The sequence below is a fragment of the Bombus impatiens genome, unplaced genomic scaffold (genome assembly GCF_000188095.3).
Source record: "Bombus impatiens unplaced genomic scaffold, BIMP_2.2 scf_0133, whole genome shotgun sequence".
NCBI lineage: Eukaryota > Metazoa > Arthropoda > Insecta > Hymenoptera > Apidae > Bombus > Bombus impatiens.
In genome coordinates, this window is record NT_176552.1 from 695240 (window position 1) to 722725 (window position 27486).

At 37.9% G+C, this 27486-nt stretch overlaps 2 protein-coding genes across 13 annotated transcripts in view; one reads left to right on the forward strand and one right to left on the reverse strand.

The window, feature by feature from the left end:
- Positions 1–20466, reverse strand: part of LOC100742775 — a 24071-nt gene extending 3605 nt beyond the window's left edge. Inside the window, exons 1-9 of one of the 12 annotated variants that reach the window (XM_012381444.3) lie at positions 19881–20454; positions 19579–19638; positions 18899–19187; positions 16342–16580; positions 14188–15165; positions 12448–12799; positions 10202–10607; positions 8765–9036; positions 8159–8343 (exon numbers count right to left, since the gene is read on the reverse strand). In XM_012381444.3, coding sequence (XP_012236867.1) covers positions 8159–8343; positions 8765–9036; positions 10202–10607; positions 12448–12799; positions 14188–15165; positions 16342–16580; positions 18899–19000 — 2534 coding nt within the window. In that variant the 5' untranslated portion in view covers positions 19001–19187; positions 19579–19638; positions 19881–20454. Of the gene's footprint in view, positions 1–8158; positions 8344–8764; positions 9037–10201; positions 10608–12447; positions 12800–14187; positions 15166–16341; positions 16581–18898; positions 19339–19578; positions 19639–19880 lie in introns of all 12 variants that reach the window. The other 11 variants (XM_033318977.1, XM_012381448.3, XM_033318979.1 and 8 more) reach the window with 11 other exon arrangements.
- Positions 20467–20907: 441 nt separating this feature from the next.
- Positions 20908–25927, forward strand: LOC100742891 (Golgi apparatus protein 1). Its single transcript, XM_003486786.4, has 13 exons — positions 20908–21426; positions 21532–22512; positions 22606–22707; positions 22785–23069; positions 23161–23330; positions 23402–23519; positions 23607–23803; positions 23881–24100; positions 24174–24500; positions 24570–24749; positions 24833–25061; positions 25162–25268; positions 25339–25927. The coding sequence occupies exons 1-13, from the start codon at positions 21103–21105 to the stop codon at positions 25501–25503; spliced, it is 3405 nt and encodes a 1134-aa protein (XP_003486834.1). The 5' UTR covers positions 20908–21102; the 3' UTR covers positions 25504–25927.
- The last annotated feature ends 1559 nt before the right edge of the window (positions 25928–27486 follow it).

Below are 27486 nucleotides of genomic sequence, written 5' to 3' on the forward strand. Positions count from 1 at the left end.
GTGATTGCGGGTTTTATCAATACTATCTAATGACAAAATCCGCAATCACTTAGTTGTCAACCCAATAGTTTCAGAAGCGTATAAAATTGAAGGTTCTAGTATTGGGTTGGCAACTAATTGATTGCGGGTTTTGTCAATATCATCTAATGACAAAATCCGCAATCACTTAGTTGCCAACCCAATAGATTGTCCGGAAAGTTTCTTACAAAACTGAAGTTTCAAAAGCGTTCCAGAAGCGCGCAAAATTGAAGGTTCTAGTATTTGGTTGGCAACTAATTGATTGCGGGTTTTGTCAATATCATCTAATGACAAAATCCGCAATCACTTAGTTGCCAACCCAATAGGTTGTTCGAAAAGTTTCTTACAAAACTGAAGTTCCAAAAGCGTTTCAGAAGCGCGCAAAATTGAAGGTTCTAGTATTGTATTCTAGTATCAATACCACCTAATGACAAAATGCGCAATCACAAAGTGCGATAGAATTAATCTCTCACGCGACAGGAGTATTCCTTGCTTCGCAGTATAAAGTTCGTTAGGTTACGTAAGAATAAACAAACTCCGAGCCAAAGAACGTCGCCGCTACATGTAACCGTAAACAAAGACAAATTTGAATCTTCCGACTTCCCCCCGACTATTATAAATAAACGGACGCGATCGCAAACGGATTATAACTGCGACCAAACGACGTTACACACACCGTTTCGCGACTAGGACGTTGTACTGACAATTTTAAACACATTAACGATTTCACCTACTAGTAATCTCATCATTCAACCTCCTACATACGAAAATCCTTAGCTTCTTCAAAGACTTAACCGAAAGTTCTATCCTTCGAGGAATATTTACTCTCGTTAGAGGTAGTCGAAGGAGAAGTTAAGGCTGAGAAACCGAGTCGTGGCGTACATGTTGATGATCGTGGATTATTGGAAGGCGTAAGAACGGTTAAGAGGGCAAAAGGAAGAAAGGGAATTAACGACCGGTTAAAGATCGATGTTGCTCGGTTCTCGTAGCGTTCGCCCTTCTCGGAAGAATCGGATGAAAACGCCACGTAACACGTGGATCGTAAACCGGTGCCGACTTCACGAACCAATAAGTCATTTGCATTTTCCTTGTACTTCAAACTTTGAGAGCGTGCACTTCGATTTTTATCACTCTATAAATCTGAAGAAACAAGGAGAAGTCACGCAATCGAGGCAGCTTACACTACGTTGTTTTCTACGCGAATTACAGAAAAGTACGTGGCGTTTCACCTTTTCTTCGACAAATTGCAGAAACGTAATTCACTGGGTCGCGTGCTGCAGCCGTACATCAGATTATGCGAAAATATCATTTTGGCGTTATTCTTTCATTTTAAATTTCCATTAATAAATTTCCTCCGCGAAGGCTGTACGAAGAATTATTTCAGAACTACTACTCCATTTTTTAAAAAGACAGTGTCGAAAACAATAAATCTCCTACGAAAACATCGAAACAGCGAGATACTAAATCTTCCATAGGAATACTATATACGAATTCGTTTAAAGATCGTTCCTCCTTATTTTCCTACCAAGGCATCGAAAACTGAAAACGCTAGATTTCCTATGTAAACGCTAACGGAGTGAAATATTGCCGTAAAAATATTCCTCCTCGTTTCTACAAAAGCGTGGAAAACTCGGAGCGATAAATTTCAAAGAATTCCTCTCTCGAATTGTTCGAATCCTATCGACGGCGCAGAGCTACGAGAGGAATTTCCCTTCGACCGCATTTCCACGATTCGATTTACACGACGAGACTCGAAGCAACGCATAGGTGGTAGGTACGTTCTCGAGATCAAAATCGGAGGAGGTGCGCTTTCAGGGTCGACGATCGTCACGCGACCATCTCGAGCCAAAGTTGTAGCGATTTTCCAAGGCTCCCCGCAGACCGACGTTTCTCACGATAACGTATGTGACAGGCATGGCTATCGACCAACCGCGTAAAGCCAACAACGTTTCATCCGTGTTCTGCCATTCGTTTCACTTTTTCGCCGGCTATCTCTATGTTGCGTTTTATCGTCCTTCTTTTATCGCTAGCTATATACTACCAGCTCAGATATCTTTATCTTTCTGCCAAAATATCTCTTATTTGATACGATTTATAGACGAACAATGGTGAAATAACTCGTTTTCGCGACTCACGTTCGTTCCTCGCAACTAATATCGCTTGCAAACATTATAATTTAGCGTAAGTTTTTGGCTATTCGATCGTGACAGCTCCGGACGTATTAATTCATTGGAAACTATGACCTCAGTTGTGAACAGCAAAGGCACGCGCTGTGAAACTGCATATTAGGATGTGCCGTGGCAAGAAGAAGAGGTCTGAGATATCTTCACGTTTGATTTGTTTAAGTTCAAGATGAGATTTACGTCGAGTTTACTTCTGTTTCAGTTGAATTCCGGTTTAGGCAGGTTACACGGGTAGGAAGATGGGTTTTGTGGTGAAAACAGTACGTAAGATAAGAGACAAGTCATCGTAAATGAAAATGGAACTCAGCGCCGCAGGATCGCGGACGAATAAATAATAAATAAACGATAATAAATAAGATGAATAAATAATACAAGTTTTTAGTTTCATTTGCAATCTAACGACAGAGGAATTGTTATACCGGAATCCCGTTTTTATGTTAGGCGTCTTCATCGTTTCTAGGAATATGTCGAGTATTTTTTCGTAATTATTATATTATATTTTATAGTAACCGTGAATGTTCGTGCAACTGTAGCTACTTTGTATTTGAAGCTATAAAAATGGATAAATAATACAGGATTGTAGTTTCATTTGCAATCTAACGACAGAGAAATTGTTATACCGGAATCCCGTTTTTATGTAAGGCGTCTTCATCGTTTCTAGAAATATGTCGAGTATTTTATTGTAATTATTATATTATATTTTATAGCTACTTCGTATTTGAAGCTATAAAAATGGATACAACACGTGTGGATGTAATGGACGTGTACGTGAGTGAAACAAATGCCTCCTTGAATCTCTTCCCTTAAATCGGAATCACAAGAAAAGAAACGAATCTGCATAAATATCGGCAGCATAATAGTAAGAAACGCAAAACACGACATTGTAAGAAACTGCAACTGCGAATCGGGTTACATCACTGCGACTATCTGTTCGCCGTTAAATAATTATAGGCGAAGAATTCGAAAAAAAAAAAAAGTTGAATCTGCATATCACGCGGATAATATACTATAGTAAGAGGAACGAACACGTTGCACGATGTTTTATAACGCTCAAAGTATAATATGTAAGTACCCTGCTAAAACGTAGTTATGAAAGCAACGACGGTATACCCGTGGGTCTAATTATTTCTTAATCTTTTAGGTGAAATTGCGCGAACTCTTATCTCGACCGGATACATTTAACACAGCCGATCCTAAATTGATACCGCATTATAGTAAAAATTAGGTCGATTAGCCTTGCATCGTAATAATTATTCATTTGGTAACACAGTCTGCCAGCGTATTTTACATTTTCGTTAAGGTATATCGGATGTAACGCACGCAGAAGCAGTCCAGCTATGAGAATTTATAAAAATACCGATCGATCGTATAAAATAGTACATTTCACGTACCCACTCTTTTTATAGTCTCGGAATAAGAACAGGGATAAACGTTTCTCGTATGATACACGAAGCATACGTCGATTAAAATCTCACATTTCGATGTCTTTCCAATCTGGATATCGATCGAACTTAATTACAAGCTCAAGTACTTAAGGCGCTTTCGCAAGACGCGAACTTTTACACAAATCCATATTTATACCGATACGACTAGGGAAACGCGAGCTGAACAGAAGCTTCTTCCGCCCGTTCTAAATACTTTAAATTTATCTACAGGGTAGTTGGTAACTGGAGGTACTGGTGGATTCTACGCGAAAAAAGAAGTCGAAAATATAGAATAAAAATTTTTGCGTGCGGTACGTTATAACGGATCTCACTGTAGATCGTTGTCTCGATGGAGAAATTTAAAAAAATGAAAAAAAGAATTTTTATTGTATATTTTCGACTTCTTTTTTCGCGTAGAATCATCCTCTTTCCGCTTGTACCACCAGTTACCAACCAGCCTGTATATTTGTATATTTTTGCGTATCACGTACCTACGTATATCGATCTTACTAATTTCCTAAAATTCTTACCAAATTTCCCACAAATGTACAAACACGCACAGTCCATTTGTAATTAATAACTATATCGAATCGCTCGATATCTTTCGCGATTTTCTTGCCAATCTTTATCGGGCAATGATTCGCGCGACTCTGGAAATTCTAACGAATGTAAGAAGATTAGAGAAAAGATCCGGTAGGATTCCAAAGTCGTACTATCATCGTCGAAAATACCAAAATACCTCTGTACGTTCAATAAGCATTTCCTCTCGGTCGGATCGATATCGATTAAAACGCATCACAGAGAAGAACCAGCCGTGGAAAGCGTAAAAATAACGTAGCATTTTCGCTAGACGTTTCTAGTTTAAATATAAAGCGTATAGTCGATACAGAGGCGCATATATCGCTGTACGTACGTAGAAGCTCGGAACGTGCTGGTCGGATCTCGACGATCTACGGCCACGACACGGCGGAGAGTCTGCATTACTTATTCATTGTGTTGTCGATCGGCGAAACACTTGCAGCAAAAGTGGCATTACGTTTAAACGTCGGTTCACGTGTTCAAACCGGCAAGGCGTAAAACGTTCTCAGTTGGCGAACCAAGAATAGCGATTACCTACCAGTCAGCGATAAATTCCTCAAACATTCAACTCTATGCGCCAGGTACAAAGCTGTAGTTGCACGAACTCTTGCCCGATAGTTTGACCAAAAATTTTGCTAAACTTTCGCTACACAGCTTCGCTGCCTGTCTGATAGCGTAAGTCGAATCTACGAATGTAGATCAGACGACTTGAGAGTAAGACGGTTTACGCACGTTCGATCGATTAGACTATCGTCGCGTTTCCTTCGAATGATACGTGCGGTTCTATCTACCAGGCAAGTCGGTCTCGTGGTGCGATCGAGTGGCGAAATGATACATTATGCAGTTTCCTTAACACGCTATACACTTTCTTAACTTTTAAACGCCCTGCATTTTTCAAGACGTTACGCTTCTTGTTGCTCGGCTAACTTTTAAAAGCACGAAGCATGCATTCGATGTATGGACGTTCGGGTATCGGTAAGTTTTATGGCGGCCAGTAAACCGTTCGTAGATATTGGAAGATCCGCTGCTTTCGAGCACAGTCGACCCAGATTCAGACAAACGATTAATTGCATTTAAAGGCGAATTTGTTAACCGTCGATTTTAACCCGATTTCAACGTCGTGATACATAAGAATCTTCGACTATTATTCTGCCGCGTTGATTCAAATAGGCGTATTCGTTTAAGAGGGTAGTTTTGAGAAAGAGGAGTTTCAGCGTCCAAGAACCAGACGTCGATTTCGCCTGCGTCCGAAATAATTGAAACGAAAGCACGCAATTCGATGAAACGATCGCGCATCTACTATTTCCTTGTGAAACGAAAGCGACTATTCGGACGACCCAATACAAACCGTCGTACCTTCAGTTTCAACGGAAATTCCGCTTTCTTATTCGATACGCACGCAGATGAGCTATTTTTCTGCCAGCTGGCTGCAATGACTCGAGCATTGCCATTAGCGTTACCATTTGAGCATTTCAGCGTTCAGCATTACCATTCTACCCTCTCTCGTCGCAATCGTTCGCGATTGTCTATAATTTAGAAGTTGTAAGATTCGAAAGTCGGTGAAAAGTATTCCGTGAGCCGGCAAGTAAGCTATACACCGGCAGAATTTAGACGCGCTCGAAGCAACGAGCAAAGCCTTTTTCCTCCTGCAACAAAGAGGGTATTTTATAAAAATGTTAAGCCGACTTGCTGGAGACTCTGCTCGTTATCCGGCGGAAGTGAGCGAATTACCGGTTCTTTTACGCGAACGAACAATGATTATTAAAAATGGCATAGTATTATCGAGCGCGCGGCGTTCATAGGGCGAGCTTTGCATTCTTCTACGAGAAAGAGAGAGAAAGCAGTAAGTCCACGTTTACGTCACTCTGCACGTGAATACTCGTGCTCTCAGGTGCACATACGCGAAACTCGTACAAACGAGAGAAACTACGAGCAATAAGAGAGAAAGAGAGAGAGAGAGAAAGTTTATCGCGAGCGGAATTGCTTTTGTCACGCAGCTCGTTCCACGTTCGGCCTATTATCTCGAACACACGATGCAATTACGAAATTAAATACGTCGCCGGCCGATTCGGCAAAGGCGGCTGCTGCTTGTGGCGCCGATTTAATTAAGGGCCAAACCGAAGAAGTCGTAACGCAGAACCTTCTGTTTCGGCCACGTCGTCGTCGAAAGGGAGGAGCGCCCATCGCCAAGACGCGGCAGGCCGACCCTCGTAAATACAGGTAAACGAATGTATCACGAAAGCTCGTGCGCGCAGCAAAATGATCACTATTATCCTCTAACTGCAGAAACTCGAGCAATCTACTCGACCATCGAATATACCTTGCTTTATACCGCTACTGGAATTCGAGGTTGTTTCGCCAAGAGTAGATAACGCCTTTTCAAGTATCCTTTGCCTCGATCACTATCTTTTCTCTTGGCTCGGAAGATGTTGGCGAATTACATTGTCGGATGGTTCCAGGCCAATATCCAACGAACGTTCGAGCGGTCGTTTCATCTTTCCTTCTTTCAATCTTACGCTGCCCTTCTTAGTTGAAATCGGTTAGGGGTAATTCCGAAGACGAAGAAAACTATAGTTTTTGAAGGGAGAAAACGGAACATCCAAGTTCTTAAAAACGAACGTTCTAAGCGTCTGAAATATTTTGCTGTTGCTTCGCAAAAGCGCGTAACTTCGCTTAATCCCTTGACCTACAACAACGGGCACAACCCGTAGTACGACGATCGAGCCAAACGTAAATATTATGAGCGTAGCTCGTAGTAGATGATCGCACCAAACGTAAATATTACGGGTGTAACCCGTAGTACGACGATCGGGCCAAACGTAAATATTATGCGCGTAGCTCGTAGTAGATGATCGCACCAAACGTAAATATTACGGGCATAACCTGTAGTACGACGATCGGGCCAAATATAATATACAGGGTGGTTGGTAACTGGTGGTACAAGCGGAAAGGGGGTGATTGTACGCGAAAAAAGAAGTCGAAAATATAGAATAAGAATTTTTCGTTCGAGGCTTTGTTTTCGAGAAAATCGACTTTGAATTTTCGCTCGGTACGTCTCGTTACAACGGATCTCACTGTAGATCACTGTCTCGATTGACGTTATTTTTTTAATTTAAAAAATCGTTTAATTTTTATTCTACATTTTCGACTTCTTTTTTCGCGTAGAATCCCCTTTCCGTTTGTACCACCAGTTACAAACCACCCTGTATAGCAGCTTGTTTACGTTTTCGGCCCAAAATTCTCGAACGTAAGTCGTAGGTTGTGGAATTAGAGGATAAGAAACACGAGGAGACGGGTGGATTTGATGTATCTTGAAAAATTCCAAAAATGCCAAGCGGCACATTTCGACTAAGAACTCGACCGGGAAAAATACGTAAGAACGTGAATACATTTTTGTTAACGATAAAGAAGGTAGGTAAGGACTAAAGGAAGGTATAGAAGGTAATTTCGATCGTATAAAATTCATTTTGTACGACTTTTATCTCGCACTATGGCGTATAAAGCGACTACTGTTTCCCTTAAATAAAAATACATCGTGTTTAGCGTCGATATCGCTTTACTCTCATGATCCGATATCCGTGTGGCGTTTGCTAAGCGTCTCGTTAACACTATTTTCACTGCGGTAACAATGCAGAGTCGCGATTGTGACGTTGTGTTAATGGGCAACTGCTAACTGCGAAAACGCGACCGACGTTCGTTCGATAAAAGGCCTCGTTATTGTTTCAGCGAAGCAACGAAGCTCGTTTCATAGAACTGTCTGACATAACGCACGAACCGTAATGTGCAACGACATGATCGTTGCAGCTCATGCGAATACGCGATGAACTATCCTCCAAAATGGATACTAACGAAATCTTTAACAGTTGACTAGCTAATTACGCTACGAATGATAATTCATAATAATCTCCAGCGACAAGAAAATATATCTGATATAACGTACACATGATAACTTACCAATCGAAGAATCTTCTGCCGTGAAAAGTGCCGTCGGAGGAGCCATTCAAATAGGGTAACTCCACACCCACGTGAGTTTCCTCTCGACTTGGCACAGGTCCGACGTATCTCACTCGTCCTTGAAGAACTTTACCCTCCGGCGATATAACCTTCACGAGATGATCCAGCTTGAGATCTCTTGGTATCTGTCGAAATAAACACCGTAGATCGTAAACCAAGATCAGCAAGTGATCTACCGTAAAGTATACGATTTTAATTCTTAACGGATCGTTAAGAGACGCTCGACGTTCAATTAAGTTTCGTCTATCATCGACGAGTTTAACACCGATAACCATTCACCAGAATTAAAAAGAGCGAAACTTTCAAGCATCTGACCATTTCTCGTACGTACGGTAATTCATCGATTAAGCGAATTGACGAGCGATCGTACGAGCCGTATGTAATAACTCTCCTTCGTAACTTCGCTTATTTTACAATTATAACGGTTTAATCGCGCCGGAGTGTTTTCCACCGTTCCAAACGACACGTTATCTTGCCACGTTCTAATCAATTGTCAGCGAAGCCGGATAAGTCGAGGCACACGCGAGACACGCTGGTGAAATTCACCTTTGGCAGGTACGGTCTAGCATCCTGCGGGGGATGCCAATCACGGATTAGATCAGGCTCGGAGTATCGCCGCGTACGTCTCCGCCTGGCTGTCTGTCGGTTCCAATAGTCGGAACTGACGCCGCTACTGGAGATCGTCAGCATCGAGTCGATGCTCCGTCGTAAATAATCCTCAGCCTCGTCGATCAACGATTCGGTGGAATCGCCGCTGTTATCGCCGGTCACCAAATCCGAGCGCAGATTTGGCAAACTGCCTCGCGTCATCGGGCATTCTGCGAACAAACAGCGTCCTGACAGAAGTCGCTTTACTGTTATGACGATACACCGTTTATAACGGGTGTCTGGCCAAACGATGTTACTTTAGTGGATCGTTTGGAAGAACTCGTCATTTATTTGTTATTTATCGACGCCATCGGCCAGCATTATCGGACAATACGAATAAGTTTGGGGGAAAAGTGGTGCAACGAAACCTTGGGCGGTGTTTTATTTTTGTCGAGGTCGAGGGCTTCGCGTTTTTATTATCTTTATCGTTATACGCGCGTCGCAACAGAGTAATTAAAAAAGGTTTCGTCAAAGCACCGGTTCAATGGTAAAATAGAAAGAACGCGACAAGTTGCAGGTTGACTGGGTTTCATCCACTTATAATTATCGAGGATGGTTTACAGCGAAATGAGCGACGCAAAAGAAAGCGAAGGTACGTTTTCAGCTTGTGCGAATAAAGGAAGTACGAGTTGAAACTTTACAGATTATCAACTAAGTAAACGTATTTGGTTTGCGGGAAAATTGCCCGCAAGTTTTAGTACTTTGTGTCTACTCTACGAAAACATAGGAAAGGATATGTTTGTATAGTTTCTATGGTTAATAATTGGCAAGAACAAATCTGTCTCAAGGTCTGAAAGAATTCGATCCCGAAAGAATTAAGAAATCTCATTCCTGAAACAATATACAAACAAGTAGCTGCCTTTGGAATTTTCAAATATTCGACATATTAATCAGAGTCGAAAAGCGAAAAGTCCTTTTATGGATTGTTTTATTTGGCAGGAACGGAAGGTTGCGAAAATAGGTGCAAAATATCGAAACGATGTTAAAATACAGCCACGTAATGTAGATCAGTTACGATCGAGTGACTCGTCTTATAACGTTGCACGGAAACGCGAACCTGCGATACGGTTCCAGCCGATCGTAAGGTTTCTGAACGCGATAGAAGGTTAATTTGAAGTGGCTGAGCCTGAGATTCAATTAACCACAACTGGCTTCTGCGAGTAAATAGTAAACTACATGCCCATTTGCGACAGTTTATCTCGATTGAAATTAACTCTACAGGCGTCGTTTCAAATTACACACGCACAATTAATTGTATCGTGACAAGTAGACAAACTGTAAACTATGATTTTAAAATAAAATTTTAAAATAAATTAGTGCGATAGAAAGACAAACCTTGGAAAGTGACCTTCGATCGCGTCCTCTTTGGAACGCTCTTGGAAGCTTTCGAGGACGTCGCAGGAGGGTGCACGTGTGTAGGCGAAGAGGGCATAGAGGACCAGGTTGGTCTGGGGGTAGAAGTGGCCGCCGGAACTCTCCAGGTATCGAAGGACGTCGCGGTTGCTCTCCACGAGTGTCTTCGAGACGGGCCACCGACAACCTCCAATCCAGGCGACGGGATCGAAGACAAAGAGCCACGATATCGAGAGGAGTAAAAGTCGGTGGAGAGGCGGCAATCGCACGGACTCGGAAGTCCTGTGCTGGGGTTGCAACGAGGCCAAAATCCCGCAGGAGAGCCGAGCGATTCGCGGCGATGCACGTCCGGTGTTCGAAGGCCACAGCCGCGAGAACTGAAACAAGTCTGAACAAAAGGAACGATATGAGTCATTGTTGATCATTCCGCGATAGTAAAACCGATTGATTATTCGGTCGATCTACCGAAATGTGTTCGAGTAGAACGAGTCAATTTTTAGAATAACGCACGCAATCGGAAATACAAAATTACAAAATAATAGAAAAGTAATTGTGTACGCTAATCCTTTTTTATTTCGTATTTGCCACATTTATTAGACTACGAATGCAAGAACAAGCTGCAGCGTTGTTTAATTTTCGTAAGCAGCCGATTTTCCATGTTTTAAATTACCGTTCGAGGACGAAATGGAAGTGAAATGACAGAAGAGCAATTGTAAAAGAGATAAGCGATTCGTTATTCGCGTTTCAGTGAGATATTTAAGATCGTAGGTTCCCTTGCACCGCAGCGCAGCGGAAAGGAGTATAATCGAATAATACAGTAAACATTCAGAACCTACAGTATCGGAATAAAACAAAACGAGGCAAGCAATTAGTCATCCAAGTTGACGGAGAGGCGGAATTGAAACGAACGTCAAAGTGAATCGCATTAGCTTTATTCGTTCGACCTTCTCCCACGCGCCAATCATTTCTGTATATATATATACGGAATATATATACACATAGATAAAACGGTGTTACGCCATTTTAAGAATAGTCTACTTTACTGCTTCCATTCATCACCTACGATATTGAATTTCTACGCGCATGGATAAAGATAGTTTTAATTATTATTATTTCGTGTAATATAATCGCCTTCCAAAGAGCTGTCCTTTACCAAGAACGCGTTACTCTAACGTTGTTACTTGGATTCTTCGAATTGAATATGCAGTAATTCCATTTTAGAGGTGATTTCAAACACGTAGGATGCTTGGAATCGGACCTATTCATCGAGATAGCAGAGAATGTTACTTATTACGTTATTACGATAAATAAAAAAAATATTAGACACCAACAAAATATATTTTTATTGTCCATTATCAGCTAAGTATACAGAATTAATTCATTGGCATCTGAAATATAACGTAACGTTAAACAAATATGACAAAGTACATCTCTATAAAATATATTGGTTATCAAACAAGCGTTTAAACAACACACATACAGGATTTTATAAGTATAGTATTATCAACGTGCAAAAATAATGTTTGTTACGAAAACAATGCTGACGATTAAGACCTAAATGTGACAGGAAGACTGCTCGAACATTCCATCGCAGCATCGTACGTAAATATTGAGAACGAAGACAAAGAGCAGAAAGTTGGGATATTACGACCGATAATTACTCGTATTCTGATCTGGGGATCACAAAAATTGAGATCCTGATTACACTCTATCGACGCTAGAATGACGCGATTCGCACTCGCTGCCCTTCCACTTCTCTATCGCGTGTACGATCCTACGAGTCCTCCAATGATTCAGAAATGTTTCTACTACTTGATAAACAAATCTAGTTTGTATCACAAATGTTCGCTATAAGTCCAGCTTACACTGCAGCAGCAGGTCTGGTTTCGATTCTTAAACGATTAACTCCATAATTGTGCATCGTTCCTTCTCACACGAGCGCAAACCAACGTTACGCGATGTTCCTCTAGCTTTTTCTCTCAAATCGTCGAAACTTCAAAAATGTGAAACACCACATTGCACGAAAACCAATGATTCGTAGATGAAATCCATGCTGCAGTCGCGACATACTATCACCCAACATCAACATACTACAAACTATAAACTCCTAACATAATGTATTTATCGTACTTTCCAAATCAAAAACTACAAGATTTGTCCTTTGACACAGAAGGATCGAATCTTTATCTTACGGATTATGAAGATTCTGATCCGAATTCGGATCCTACCTGTGCGTGTGGGTCGTGGCAGAGATGATCGGCGCTTCTGGACAACTCTGGCACCATGCTAGTGAAGCTGATGTCCGATAGCATTACTCTTCTAGCTTCCCGGGTTTTGTCGGACAATCGAAGTCTTCCAGGCACCCCGGTAGGCAGAGCGAACTTGCTGGGCAACGTGGTGAACGTATGGGCCACTTTGTGCGCGAGATAACTCTCGGAACGCCAGTGGGCTGGAAGCGCAGAAATGTCAGTTTGGGCACCAGACTCTCGTCTTGCTCCGCTGATTCTGTCCATCACCGGTCTCAATGGTGCCGCGCTCTTTCGTCGACTACCCGCTAAAGCTTCACGATGAATGATCGGTCTGAAAAAAGGTATAAAACTATACGGTAAATTGTTTGACGTACTTGGCATTTTCGCCATTTCTCCACTCTTCCAAGAATCGCGCAATTGCAACAGCGCGCTTCTTAGTTAAAACGTTGCATCGAGCATACTTTATTATTTATTAAATATTTCAAATTCCTCGTGTCTTCTTACTTTACATTTTAAGGGAAGTTGTACGTACTGTTAAGAAGTAACATTATTACTGTTGCAAAATTTATAAATTTATAATATATGACTTTTTCTAGAAATCGTATAAGTATAGACGATTAACCATATGATTCGTTCGACATGTCGAAGCGTCTTCTGTTAAGGCGGTTGCAAGATGTTGAGCGTTAAATTTGCTGTGACAAAATTTCATATTAAATTACGTGCAATTTCGAACTATTAGTAGCTCGTCGTTGACACCCGAATACTATTAGAGCCTAGACCATCGACTGTGGCTTCTGATCTAATTTTCAGTCCATAATTGTATCAGAATCAGAGCCAATTTCTGATACAACACATACCTCGCTCTATTCTGACACAACAAACTGAAATCATCGAACTACCCAGCAAATCAATCGAAAGAGAATCGTCGAGGATATTTCATTAACGATATGTGAAATGAATGGTGCAAGTAGAGATAAAGGATTTCTTTGTCGCGCTAACGAAACAATTTCGGATACAGACAACGGTGATGTAAAAATAAAGCAAATGAAAAGCCAACGGATGTGTTTGATAAGTTATTGATAATTATAACCGACGACGTAATTAAATCGTATAAATACGCGTGTGCGCTAACGAACAGGAAACGCGTTTAAAGTGTCGTTTCGTGTATGCGTACGCATCATTCGTTAGGAAGCTTCGCATGTGGCAAATTGCCGTAGGCGAAAAAAAGCAGTTGGAAGTAAGTGAAAACGTTTTATGGCTGTTAAATACCAAGCAGCTAATTAAAGTACTTTCAACGAATACACGCATACATATATTAGCGTGAGAGTCTTTCATCAAGTACAGACTGAAGAGCCCTACGAGATGTTAAATAAAATGTCGGTACACCTATTCAAGCGAAAAAGTCGGGTTCTCTTTCCTTTCCTTCGTTCAACGATGATCAACAATAATATCCACGATATTTAGTATATCTTTCAATAACCAATAAATACCAATTAATAATAATAAATAAGAATAAATAATAATAAATAAAAAATAATAAATAAGAAACCAATAAATATTCGATAAAAACAACAGGTAATTTAAATAAAGATTTACGCTCCAACTGTTACGACATTTTTCAAGACGTTCGACGGAGGCCTGGAGTTGCTGTAACGCAAGTGCCGAAAAAATAAAATCGATAGGCTATCGTGCAACGCTAAAAAAGAAGCTGCTAGTTACCTGTATGCAGTAGGTGGCGCGGCTAAAGTGTTCCTTCTGACCGCTTGTCTGGTAGCATGCTCAGGTTCTTCGACAACTCCACACTTGCTGATATCTGTTTCGACCAGCACCGAACACTGAGACCATATTTTGTTCAACCTGGTGCTGGAACTTTCGTCGAACCTATCCACGCTTTCCTCGCGATCGATGCTCGAGCTTTGCGAAGAAACCGCTTCCTCGACGGAGCTGGTCTTCTCACCGTTGCACACCAAGGACTCGCCCTCGGCTGATTTAGCGTACTTCGACAACGCCGGTTGACCAGTAGGCGCAGACTGTGGCCAAGTTTCGGTCTCGGTTATGGAGACCAGATCTTCCTGAAGACCAAGATCGCGACAAGTTTCGTCCGTGGTGAATATCAGCTCGATATCGTCCAACTCCTCGGACTCGTTCTCGGATTGATCGTTCGGCTTCGGCTGGTCGGCCAATTGATTCTGGCGTTGATGTTGCTGCAACACTTGCGTGTCCGGATTATCGCTGAACACCGAATTGTCTCCGTCGGAAACAGATTTCAAGCTCAGATCCTCGAGATCCTTCTCTGGCACCTCCAAGTGATCGACCTGCGCCGCGTTCCCATCCTCCGCCTCGACGTCCTTGGATCGTCTATTCGTCAAGGCGGAAGCCAGGTCGTTCGAAGTCCCACTCTTCACCGTATCGTCCAAACTGACACCAGATATTCCAGCCTGAGATTTAACAACAGTCGCGTCTCTCGACATCGTACACTTCGACGTCTGACTCCTGGATTCCGATTTGGACGAGGATTCTACATGACTGTTAGGCACTTTCTCGACTGTACGAGACTGCAGATCGGGAATCTCGCCGTTACCACTGGTGTTGCTATCGGCACGAGGCTCGATGACCGGCTTAGGTGCCTCTGCCATGTCCTTCGTGTCGACTTTGTCCCTGGACGCGTCCATGAGTACGCCTGCTTGCTCTGACAGACTGACACCGTTTACAGGGTAAGAATGACAGCGAGAAACCAGCCGCGTATGCACGCTACACGTGGTTATTAATAGGTGCATCGAGAATGGAACGCGTTCCTTTTAATTAACACTAACGCTACGGAGAAGCTTCATTTGGCGATTCACGCTTCTGACCGGCGAATTACGCGAATATCTTCCGCCATTATCCTGAATATTTAGATCGTTAATCTACATAATAACATTAACTTTGCTTTGAGCTGAATGGGTTATACCATTTTAGACAGAAATAAAATGACCTTATCGTGGAAATGTTAAGTAGACTTGAAATGTACGAATAATAAGAAAAAGAAACATATATTTAACGACGAAAGAGCAGCAACAACTGTCGAAACTCTCGCACGACTCTTTTAACTGATCAAAGATTTACATAGAACTCCCTTGCTTATCGGTCATACTGCACTTTTAAAGATCTCACACGCATGGCACACAATTTTGCAAATGTGCAATATAATCTCCACGTACTACCATTCGTGTCAAATCTCTACGTGCATTCTCAGAATCGCTTTTCATTCGTTATCGATACATTAGCATAAACAGTAAACATTTACTGAGTTCTCGATCGCGCATTATCCACGTGAATTTTTTGCTGAAATACAGTGAAATAAACGATGAATAAATAAATGGAAAACACTTTTCCAGTAGTTTCTATACGTTAACACGTTGACAGCCACTACGTTGTTGCTTTATTTCCTCCTTTTTTTTTTTCTTTTTTTTACTACATTTACTACGATTAAAATAAATCACGTCACATCGACCGAGAAATTTTTAATACAAATGACTAGATAAAATGGTAGAACGGAAAGTGTGCTATTCGACGATTATCAATTTTCATCGGAACGTAATATTTTGCATAAATCAAGCGCGTGAAACTTTTCCGCCTATTATATATATTACCGAGCGAACAAAGCGCGTAAAATTCGCGCGGCAGTCAACGTTTTCGCGTTATTGCAATTCGTTTCTCCGCGTTAATGTTATTCGTAAATAAAATCAATAAAACGAGTCTCGCCGGTCCGCGCTAGATGATCACGATGATCGTGAAACGCGAAAATAGAAGAAGACGATGGCGCGTGACAAAGAGAAACGAAATCCACGGACGATCTCTTAATTGCTCACAGAGACGCATTTCAAGACTCACTCTTTGACGTCTTCTACTGCGAGTGAAAAAAGACGGGCCTGGGGCGGCGGGCTTGTGGCAGCATCACTAGAAAACTCACTATTCCTGCTTAGAATCTTTCGCCTAAGGACGTGATTCTCAAGAGCGAGCCTCTCGACGACGTCAACGTAGCTCTCGCCAGAAAAATCACCAACGCTCTGCTTAAGACGGCGAAGCTCTTCCCGCGAAGAATCCAGCGCGGAGCGCAGCGATATCACAGTCTGAAAGCATGCATATCGAAAAATCACTTTTATCCGTCAAGCATATAACACTTGTTTCTGAAAAGAATTTTTAAAACGATTCTTCGCACTCAAAACACAAATGATAAGTAGAGAGCGGATTTTTGTGCGCTTATAGAAAACTCGGAAGTACAGTGCTCTTCGTAATATTCGCTAGGTAAAACAATTTCCTACCGAAGCTCCACTTTCTTAAATTATACTCTGAAAAATTTAATTCTACGAATTTGCGTAAAAATCCGCAGTCTAACGACAAGGAGGATCAAGTTCAAGGAGATTCGAATGCAAGATTAACTCTGGTACGATCCCCGAATTTTGTATGTCCCAGTTATCGGTTTTTCCTGACGATAAAAAGGATAAAAGATTCTCGATCGAAAGAACGAGGGGACAAATGTGATTTTATAGTAAACGTTTCGTCGCGTAAATTCAATGCAAATATATTGGGAAATTAACATTAGAACATTGTTAAGTTATAATTCTAAGTATTCTGCGTAAGAACGTATAACCCTACGAATACGACAAGAAATCTCCAATTTGCTCCTTTCCAATTTCTAAACAGTGTATCAAAGAAAATTAACCTTGCCTAATTATAACATCGTTTTCTTAACAAACACTCTGCGTCTATGATTACCGTGAACGATAACAGTAGGTTTCAGTTGGAACGTTCGCAAAATAGCTGCGATTATTATGGGTCACCGTTGAACCAAGGCGCTATCGGGAATTATTGTAATTGAGACGATGGATGAATGTTTGAAGAGAATTGCACACATGATCAACTTTATTACCCTTTCGATTTCATTCGCCGTGTACATTTAATGATCAGGTCTTGGTATATTCTTAACAAAAATATTCACATCATACACTATTATTGTATACTATCGAGAGTTGCCTATTGAAATTACAGAGTGATCGATGATTTTCTTTTTTTTTTTTTTTTTAATTTATCGAGCAGTTGCGCGATTAAATTACCCGAGAGTTCTGATTAGTCGTGTTCGAGATGGAAATTCAGAAAATGATTAGAACATGGGAAATCCGCGTGATAAGTCTGTGAATCGGCAATAATGCCTATGATTACAAAGTTAATAACGCTGTTCCGAGACGAATCGCGTACTTTCTAAGACGAATGAAATCTCGGAAGACGAAATGGATCTACCATCTCGATGGGATAAAAATCTTGGCGAAAGCTTGCATCTATACTAAAATGCTTGAATGGGCCTAAATTTCGTTGGTTCGAATAGGTGGTCGTTTTATTAAATGGTTTAATGTAATTTAGCTTAAGATAGCTTAATAATTGAGCGCTGGCAATGCACGGTAGGAAGTGCGGTTTGATTTTCCGCTGCAACGAAGATTAGAAACAAGACGATTCACGTTTCCATATTACGCTGAATAAAAATCTCACGGTATGGATTTAAATACGCGAATAAAAATATCAGTTTTACAAATAACTGCAGTAATTAGAAAATAGTTAGAATACAAATAATAATCTCGTTAGAATCAAAATATTTATTATGATATCCTGAATTCTTCTTATGTTTATTAACATATACCCCTTCATCTGATGTACCACGAATCGTACACAGAAGAAACATATCATACACTAAGGTCAAAGGATCACAGAGGTAAAAAGATCGAAAGAGAGCGAACAGCATCGGTGTATTATGAAATCGATGGCTCAGGTAAGGGTGTATACAGTGATCTGATGCCCTTTTAGCAAGCATCGTGTCATCTGACCAATCACACACATACACGCGCATTAATAATAAGTCAGGCATACTGACACACGTAGGTATAACAAAGGAGCAATTTCTTCAAAATTAAACTTATTCTTTAACAGACGAACAACTAGTAACAAACAGGTAGTAACTTGACAAAAACTGGCTTTTTGTATCTACCTACATATGTTGGTACGTAATATTTTACAAAGTTGCAAACAAAAGTTCAAAACAAGTACATAAATTATACTCTGTGCCTTTTTGTTTAAATATATACACCTTACTATATAAAAAAATAAATAGAATAGCGTATCAAACTTTAACAGAAGTATTTTTTTTAATTTTACCAATTTGAAATCTATTTTCTAAATATAACACACACACACACACATACGTATACATATATATATATATGTATAATAACGAGTTTGAAATTTGTATTATTTAATTAAAATTCTTTGACAAGATTATTTTATGCCGAGATAAGAAAGAATAAAATAAACGGGACGAATACAAGTTCAATTATTGTGATTAATTGTAACAAAGTTAATCGTGGTGCATTAATTAAATTTGTGATTCAAACATTCAAACCTGATGCAAGGCCCTGACAACGTCTAGTCCGGGGATTCCCGGGGATGGCAGGGTAAGCTGCAGCCCCTGATGGTGAGACTGCCGACCAGCTTCAGCTTCCATGCCTCCTCCTCCCCACCCGATATTTCTAACGAGATCTTGCCACCGCCACAGGTCATTCCGAAACCGTCTTTCTCTTTGTTCGTTTCACCACGTTTTTACAATTTCACCGATTCGAATCGATCGCGTTGTTTCCGTTACCACATACACCCGGGGCCACTGATCGATTCTCCCTCACTGGACCTCGAATCTTTAATGAAATACCGAACAGATCAATCGCTGAACCAGTCACCAACGATAATCCTAATTCGCGGAAACGATCGTCAATTTCTATTTTCCTATGTCACGAGAGGGGCGTGAAATCGGATGCAAAAACACCATGGACACCCTTAATGGCAACGCTATAAATAGAGCCGAAAATGTCAGGGATAGTTAATGCACTACGCTATCCATTTTACGTTCGAAATTAGAAAATTAGGATTGAACAGGCGATTTTAGTTTTTCCTTATAACGTTATGTTTAGTCACGGATGAAAAATCGATTTAAGAAATTTCCTCGATAATGCTGTTCATGAATAAAGAAAACAATCGGAAATAACTGCATACAAGTGAAACACCATATACCGTTGTTCGAAATATTACCTTTTACGTTAAACGTAGGTTTCACCCTGTCGTGAATTTTCTGCGCGCTATGTTTGACTTCTAAGTGATTGCAAACGAGTGTTATTCGTCAAGCAAGATGTGTATAATATATTTTTACTGTAATTTTGAATGACTGTATAAATAAATTTGATATATAGTATATGTTTAATATACTGTGTAAAATGAAACTTATTAAAAACGATAGAAGTAGAAAATTGAAACATCAATATTCAAGGAAAGAAGCTGCGCTTACGATACGAGCAAGCTTTTATAATTTTTCGTAAGATTAAATTGCAACTTACTTTTTACACGGATTTATCAATATACATCAAGACCATTAAAAAATTGATTATCAATAAAAAAAATTAATATTTTCTTTTTAGAAAGTGACGCCGTAGTAACTGCGCGTAATACCATACGGATTGATTCACTTTTACGCACGCACTTTATCGTTCACTGTCGAGAACGTACTACTGAGAACAACGTTTACGACGGTGCTTGAACAGAGTTTTCCAATAAGCAGTCATTGTTAGAACTACTAAAAGATACTAATCAATATGGAACAGCTCGAAGGGTTTATAGGTACCACTTTAATCGTAATCGCTAAGCGCTTCAAATCTATTAGCCCAATGTAATTATATTCCTCAAACACCGATTATCATTTAATTCGGAGTTTCCTTCTTATGTATACACAATTCACCGATATCGTTTAATTAAAGTTTTTATATCAATGAAAAAAAAGAGAAAGTCCACTTGTATATCTCGATCTTAATAGTATATAAAATTACATTTTTCGTGAGTACGACGCGGTAGCGTAATTTTCATACGAATGTCAACAATATAGTTCGAGCTGTCACTTGGCCTTTAATGCAGACGACGAAATAGAAATACATACCCAATTACAACAGGCTTGCCAACGTTGTATGATGCTACTCACGACAAGGAGCATTTTCACTAGGAGATGAATGGCAAATATCGCAAAACTTAATAATTCCCTTTTATCGCTACACATTGGCGCGGATACAAGTATAATTTAAGCAGAAATTAAAATATTTTTGTCATTATACATTTTTATAAAGCACTTTTGTATTCATTATACAGTAAAGAAGTATAGTGAAACAGTAAAATTTTCATCAGCAAAATGAATTAAATCTGATTCATATTAAAAATTATTATTTTATTTTTTCGAACAATAAGATGCAATTAAAACAATGTAAAACAATTTAATTCTCTCGTATAATAAATTAATTTCATTATTTTTCAGTAAAATCTGCCGTTTAAGGTTATTTGAAAATTAAATAGAACTATAGATGACGAGTATTATATAGAGCAATCTGTCCGCGCAAAGTTCGGTATTATACACGAGTGTACTATTATTCGTGACGTTGACATTACATAGTCCATAATAACAGACGAAAAGAATAAGAAAAAAAAGGAACGGAAATCTCATAAATGTACTAAAACAGTGTAATATGTTTCATGGAAAATAAGTTCTAATTGGAGAAGTGAACCTAATTCATAAGGATGGAACATAAGACGAATATAAGAAGCATTTTATTTGTGATTTTTCTACACTTGTCGGTGCTAAATTGTACTCACTTGACGAAAACTTATTTTAAAGATGAAATTACAAATAATGGTGACAATATACCAAAAATCAGTTGGTTATTTAGCAGTTCTGCTGACAGTTCCGTTAGAGTTAAAAGAGCCAGCATAATCAAGTTAAACGAAGATAGTTTATTAAAATCTATGAATATTAAGTGTCGACAAAATTTAAATCGCCTGTGCGGTGATATTACTAAAAATAACGACGAATTAATGCTGTTAGAATGTATTCAAAGTTTTAAGGTATAACTTTGAATTAACAGAACAGTTATTTTATAATATAGATTACTTAATAATACAAGTAAAATAAAATTACTAATTTTAATTTGGTTTTTTTTTATTTTACAGCCAACTGAAGTATCTGGTATTGATGATGAATGCCGACAAGCAATCTGGGACTATATCTTAAATGTTACAGGTAACTCAAATATAGAACGTTTAGCTAGAAGAACCTGTGGCAAAGAGTTAGATTCATTGGATTGCACAGCTTTTGGTAATAAACATGGAGCGTATCTTTCATGTTTAATTGATCAAAGAGAAAAAGTCAAAAATCCTCAATGCATTACATATATCCAAAGGTTGGAATGGATTGCATTCAGTGATTTTAGGATTATAACACCATTTTCTTCAGATTGTGAAAATGATATTAAAAGATTCAAATGTGACAAGGTACAACCTTACAGAGACATATCCCAAGGACAAATATTAGCTTGTTTACAAGAACATGTTAATGAACTTCAACTTCAATGTAAAAGACATATACTTCATGTATCTGAGATACAAGCAGAAAATATCAACTTAGACCGACAATTGTATTTAGCTTGCGAAGAAGATCATACCAGATTTTGTCCAAATATTAGACCAGGAAGTGGTCAAGTATATAAGTGTTTAATGCAACACAAAACGGATAGATCTATGACAACAATGTGCCAAGAACAGCTTGCAAGACGAGGGAAATTAATTGCATCTGATTATAGAGTTAGTAAAGGACTGGTTAAAGCTTGTAAAGATGACATTAAAAGTAATCATTGTAGAAGATCTGTGTTTGAAGATAAAAACATAAGACTTGCACAAATTCTTCTTTGTTTGGAATCTGCGGCAAAAAATGGTAGTAAAATTGATAATAACTGCCAAGCTGAAATGTTTGATCATAGAAAACTTTTAATGGAAGATTATAGATTATCCCCTGAGATAGTTGATGGTTGTGCTAATGATATTACAGCATTTTGTAATAGTTTAGAAGTTGGTGGTGCAACAATTCATTGCTTGATGGAGCATACAAGACCAAGAAAGAGGAAATCGCGAATATCTAGTAAATGTCAGAGAGCGGTAATCAAATGTTTTCATATATACATTTATTATATACATAAGAAATTATATGATAATAAATATTAACGAAATGTTTTTTAAACATATTAATAGTTAGAGGATCTAATTATGGAAGCTGATGCTGGAGAAGATTGGAGAATTGATCCTGTTTTAAAGGAACAGTGTGAATTAATTGCTAATGTAGTTTGCAAAAATGTAAGAAAAGAATTGAAACAAATCAATTGATATTTCATTAAATAATAAGTGAATACTCTAATTTGATTTACATATAGGTACAGGGAGGTGATGCCAGAATGATATCCTGTTTAATGGAACAGCTTGGTACAGACAAAATGACAGAAGCTTGTGAAACTGCTTTAGTTCAGATACAATATTTTGTAGCTAGAGATTTCAAACTGGATCCTCAATTGTATAGAGCATGTAAATATGATGCAACACATCTATGTCATGCAAGAAATGCATGGGCTAGTGATGGAAAACAAATGGATCCAGAAAGAGGACCTCTTGTTTTACCATGTTTATATAGACATGTGTATCATCCTCAAAAGAATATGACAGTAAGAATTCATGTAGTTTCATAAATAACTGTATATAATACCTTAAGTAACTCTGGAAGTTAAAAGCTATTCTTGTATTGGCTCATTTTAGTTAAGAACAGAATGTCTTGAAGAAATTAGACGCGTTATGAGGCAAAGAGCAGTAAATGTTGATTTACAACCTGAAATTGAAGAAGTGTGTCTGGCTGAGTTAGCATCATTTTGTTATGACAAAACAGCAAAAGGAGAAGAAATATTATGTCTTCAAGATAATTTAGAACGGTAATAGTAGGTGTATTCGGTCATATGAAAATTTCTAAATTTATTTTACAATCCATTTGTTTTATTCGCAGTTTAAGCAAAAATTGCAAATTAGCAGTCGGCAATTTTACGGAAGAACAAGCAGAACGTGTTGAATTGAATCCAATAATTTCTACTGCATGTTTCCATATCATAGAGCGTCATTGTGAGGTGCAATATAATTTTTTCAAAAATTTAAGTTAAATATTAACACATAATTTTTACTTATAAAACTTATATGAAATATTTAAAAAACAGGAAGTATTAAAATATGGTAAAGATGAGGGTGATATGATGGAATGTTTAATAGAACACAAAAATGAGATAGAAGTGCGATCTGATTATAAATGTAAAGCAGCAGTGGAACACTTCCAATTGATATCATTAAAAAATTACCACTTTACCTATAAATTTAAAGAAGCTTGTAGACCATCTGTTAAAAGATGGTGTCCAAAGTGAGTAGATTTCTTAAATATTTTATATGAATTTTTATCAATACAAGAATGTTTATATTTTAAAATGTAATATTTAGATCTAAAACTAAGGCAGAAGTAATAGAATGTTTAAGTACAAAAGTGCAAGAAGATATAATAAAAGATACTCAACATCACATAACAAAAGAATGTAGACAACAGTTAAAAGCGCAGCTTTATCAACAAAGAGAAAACATTCAGTTCGATCCTATCTTACAGGCACAATGTACAAATGATATTAAACAGTATTGTTATGATCTTGAACCAGGAAATTCTCAGGTTGTGATATATACATATTTATCTTTATATCTATATTTTGATATCTATATTAATGCAAACATTATTATTTCAGATTCTCGAATGTTTAGCGGCACACAAGTCAAAATTAACAGATGCGTGTCATAAACAATTGTTTAAAGTGAGGAAACAAGAATTCCAAGACAGTTCAAGCGATTTCACTTTATTAAATAATTGCCGAGCGATGGTAAGGCAATTCTGTCATGATATAAGTCGTTCACAAGCGTTAGATTGTTTAAAAAAATATAAAGATGAACCAACATTTGATGATAAATGCAAAAATATTGTTATTCGAAGAATGATTGAACAAAACACAGACTACAGATTTAATACTGCATTACAAATTGCATGTTCTTATGATATTAATAAGCATTGTAAAGAGGTATGTTTGAATATATTTTACTTACATCTTTTTTTCTACCTTATTATATGTATGACATTCCCTCATTAGGTTTTATTAAATGAACCTACCGATAAAGAACTTGAAGGAAAAGTTATAAGGTGTTTAAAAATTAAATTCCGAGAGTCAAAACTTTTAATAAAATGTGAACACCAAATGACTAACATACTTAGAGAAGCAGCTTTAAATTACCATTTAAATCCATTATTAGCCACAATGTGTGCACATGAGGTATTTTCATTAGAATATTTTCAAAAAAAGGATAAATAATTTGAAATAAATATATTGACCAATATAATAACTATTTGGAACAGATTGAAACAGTTTGTAAAGCAGATGACAATGATCCAGGAGCTGTAGAAGAATGTTTGAAAATGGAATTTAATGCTGGAAATAGAGATATGAAAGAAGAATGTCGCCTTGAAATTGCTGACTTAATAGAACAAACAAGAGCAGATATTAATGTAGATCCATTATTACAGAAAGCATGTGCCGTCGATGTCAATAAATACTGTAGTGATATTCCTCAAGGCGCAGGGAGGCGTATGTTAAACAAATAAACAATACATTTTATATATAAATTAATTCATTTATTAGAAGTATAAATCTGTCAAAATTTTATTATTTCTTCTTCTTTTCTTAGATATCATGTGTTTACAAAATGTATTAGAAGACAGTAACAAGTCTCTACAACCTGATTGCTATAAGATGTTAACTACAAGGATCGAAATGTTCAGAAATGCAGCTAAGGTAGCGAATTCTATATTTCTCATAATACATATTATATATTAGTAATATATGTATATTTATTTATTTTCAGTTAATTGGACCAAATTCAATCCAGGAATTGTACTCAACGGTAAATCAATCTCCCGCAAGACGATATTTCATGATTATTGCGTTAACAATGATTGGCTTAATTTTCATCACCGGCTTATTTTGTGGGAGAGTAACAAGACGAACAATGTTAATGAAAAATAAGTGATAAATTATAGTGAGAAAAATCCGTCCTCGAAGATTTTCTATCGCTGTAATTAAAAAGAAAAAACAAAATCAATTCCAAGTAAACATCGAAACAAAGAAGAAGAACAGAGTGATTGTACTGGTGACCTTCCTGCAAGATATCAAACTGTGCAAAATTAAGATAGAAGTTGCATTTTTTAATATTTTTATTTATCTCCTTTTTTAATACACATATAAATTTATAAAAGAGAGCGAAAGGGAGAGAGAGAGAATATATATATATATTCATATACATATTATGTACACGAATCTACAATTTGTCATTCAGTAGTATTATCATAAATATAAAAAACTGTAAGATTGAATGAATGTAATGTATGATAAATTGAAAATGATTTGCATTTAAGGTAGATTTTAATAAAAAAAATATATTAATAGAGAATATATATATATACAATAAATTGAAATGAGGAATGAAATTTTATGTCAATATTCTATACATTTGTGATATATAACAAAAATTCGTATAAAAATAAAATGGTCACATTTTATTTAAAGCAAAACATATTATCTGGGCACAAATTACCTTGGTCTTCCATTTTAGAACGTTAGAATGCATATAGAATAAAAATTATCGGGAATTATTTACAATGAATGAACTTGGACAATTATGTAATGTGCACATAATATGAAACGTATAAGAATATTACATATTTCTTGACAAAAAAAGTTATGCTCAATTTATAGTAATTAAAGCTATTTAATCTTATCATTGAATACATATATTGCTACTGTGTATCATAAGTTAAGGTATAAGACCAAATATTGTGTTACACGAAATATATTACGAGGTGAAATTTCAAGGTAAAGATGCTGAACTGTAGTCATGCCGTTGTTAGTTATAAAAAATAAATTTTCTTTCTACCCATATTTATATTGTAAAAAAATATAACCCAAGTATCATATACGTAATTCAGTCATAACGTCTAAATATAATGAAACTCAAGGTAAATGAAGCGAATTTCTCATTTAACAAAATTTAATTTCTAGTAGGCTATAGTTCCGCTGAAAATCTATCTATCTGATATGAATCATTACTAACAAAGTTAGTTGATGGCCACAAAAGGAATACAGCGAAACCGTGCACCTTGCTTTGCTTTTATGGCAGTAATTTTTGAGTTCAAACGGTGCGCAACGGTCGTACATATAATTCGATTGAAGGTCGCGAGGAGGCGCGACAATCGCGTGAAGTACAAGATCCAGCAAAACATTAACATCAAAAATCTCTGTAGCGCAGGTCCGCAACGTTGTTTCCGTTGAACGGACGAAATTGTAGCTACAGTGAGTGTTTGTTGTGTGAGAAATCTACATTGTTTAATGTTGTGTGTGTCAAGTGTATAACATGATTGTTACGAAATATTAATGAATCCCTATTGTTACCAACTCAAATAATAAACAAATACATGAACTAATTATATCAAACAATAGTATCGAAAACCATCGTGGAAAGATTGATATATGTGACGTGCGTCGAAGGACATCATCATCGAATAGAAAAACACATTGAAGGAGTAGAACGCATACGACAAATGTCGAATCGTAATGAACTGCGCAACGACATAGGTGTGGCGCGTAAAAGAGAGAGCGTACATACACGTATACGTAGGCATACGTGCAATACGAGCTCCCTTGGAATGAATGTAACCAAGAATTGGATTAACTTTCCCCAGTTACATTTACGTTTAAGAAACCGATCGATTCTTTCAATGCGGTATCAACTATAATAATCTGATCCTACTAAGTTAATCGTCTCTGCACTATATCGCCGAGTTACATTGGTATTTAAGATCAAGATAAATCCTGTACTGATCTCGGTGAAGTAAATATCACTGTTGGTATTGAAAACACACCGTGTGGGTGCGTGTGCGTGAGCGTACTCGTGCCCGTGCCCGTGCCTGCGCCTATGCGTCTCCGTTCGCCAAGTTGTGGTGATCTTCGTAGAGGT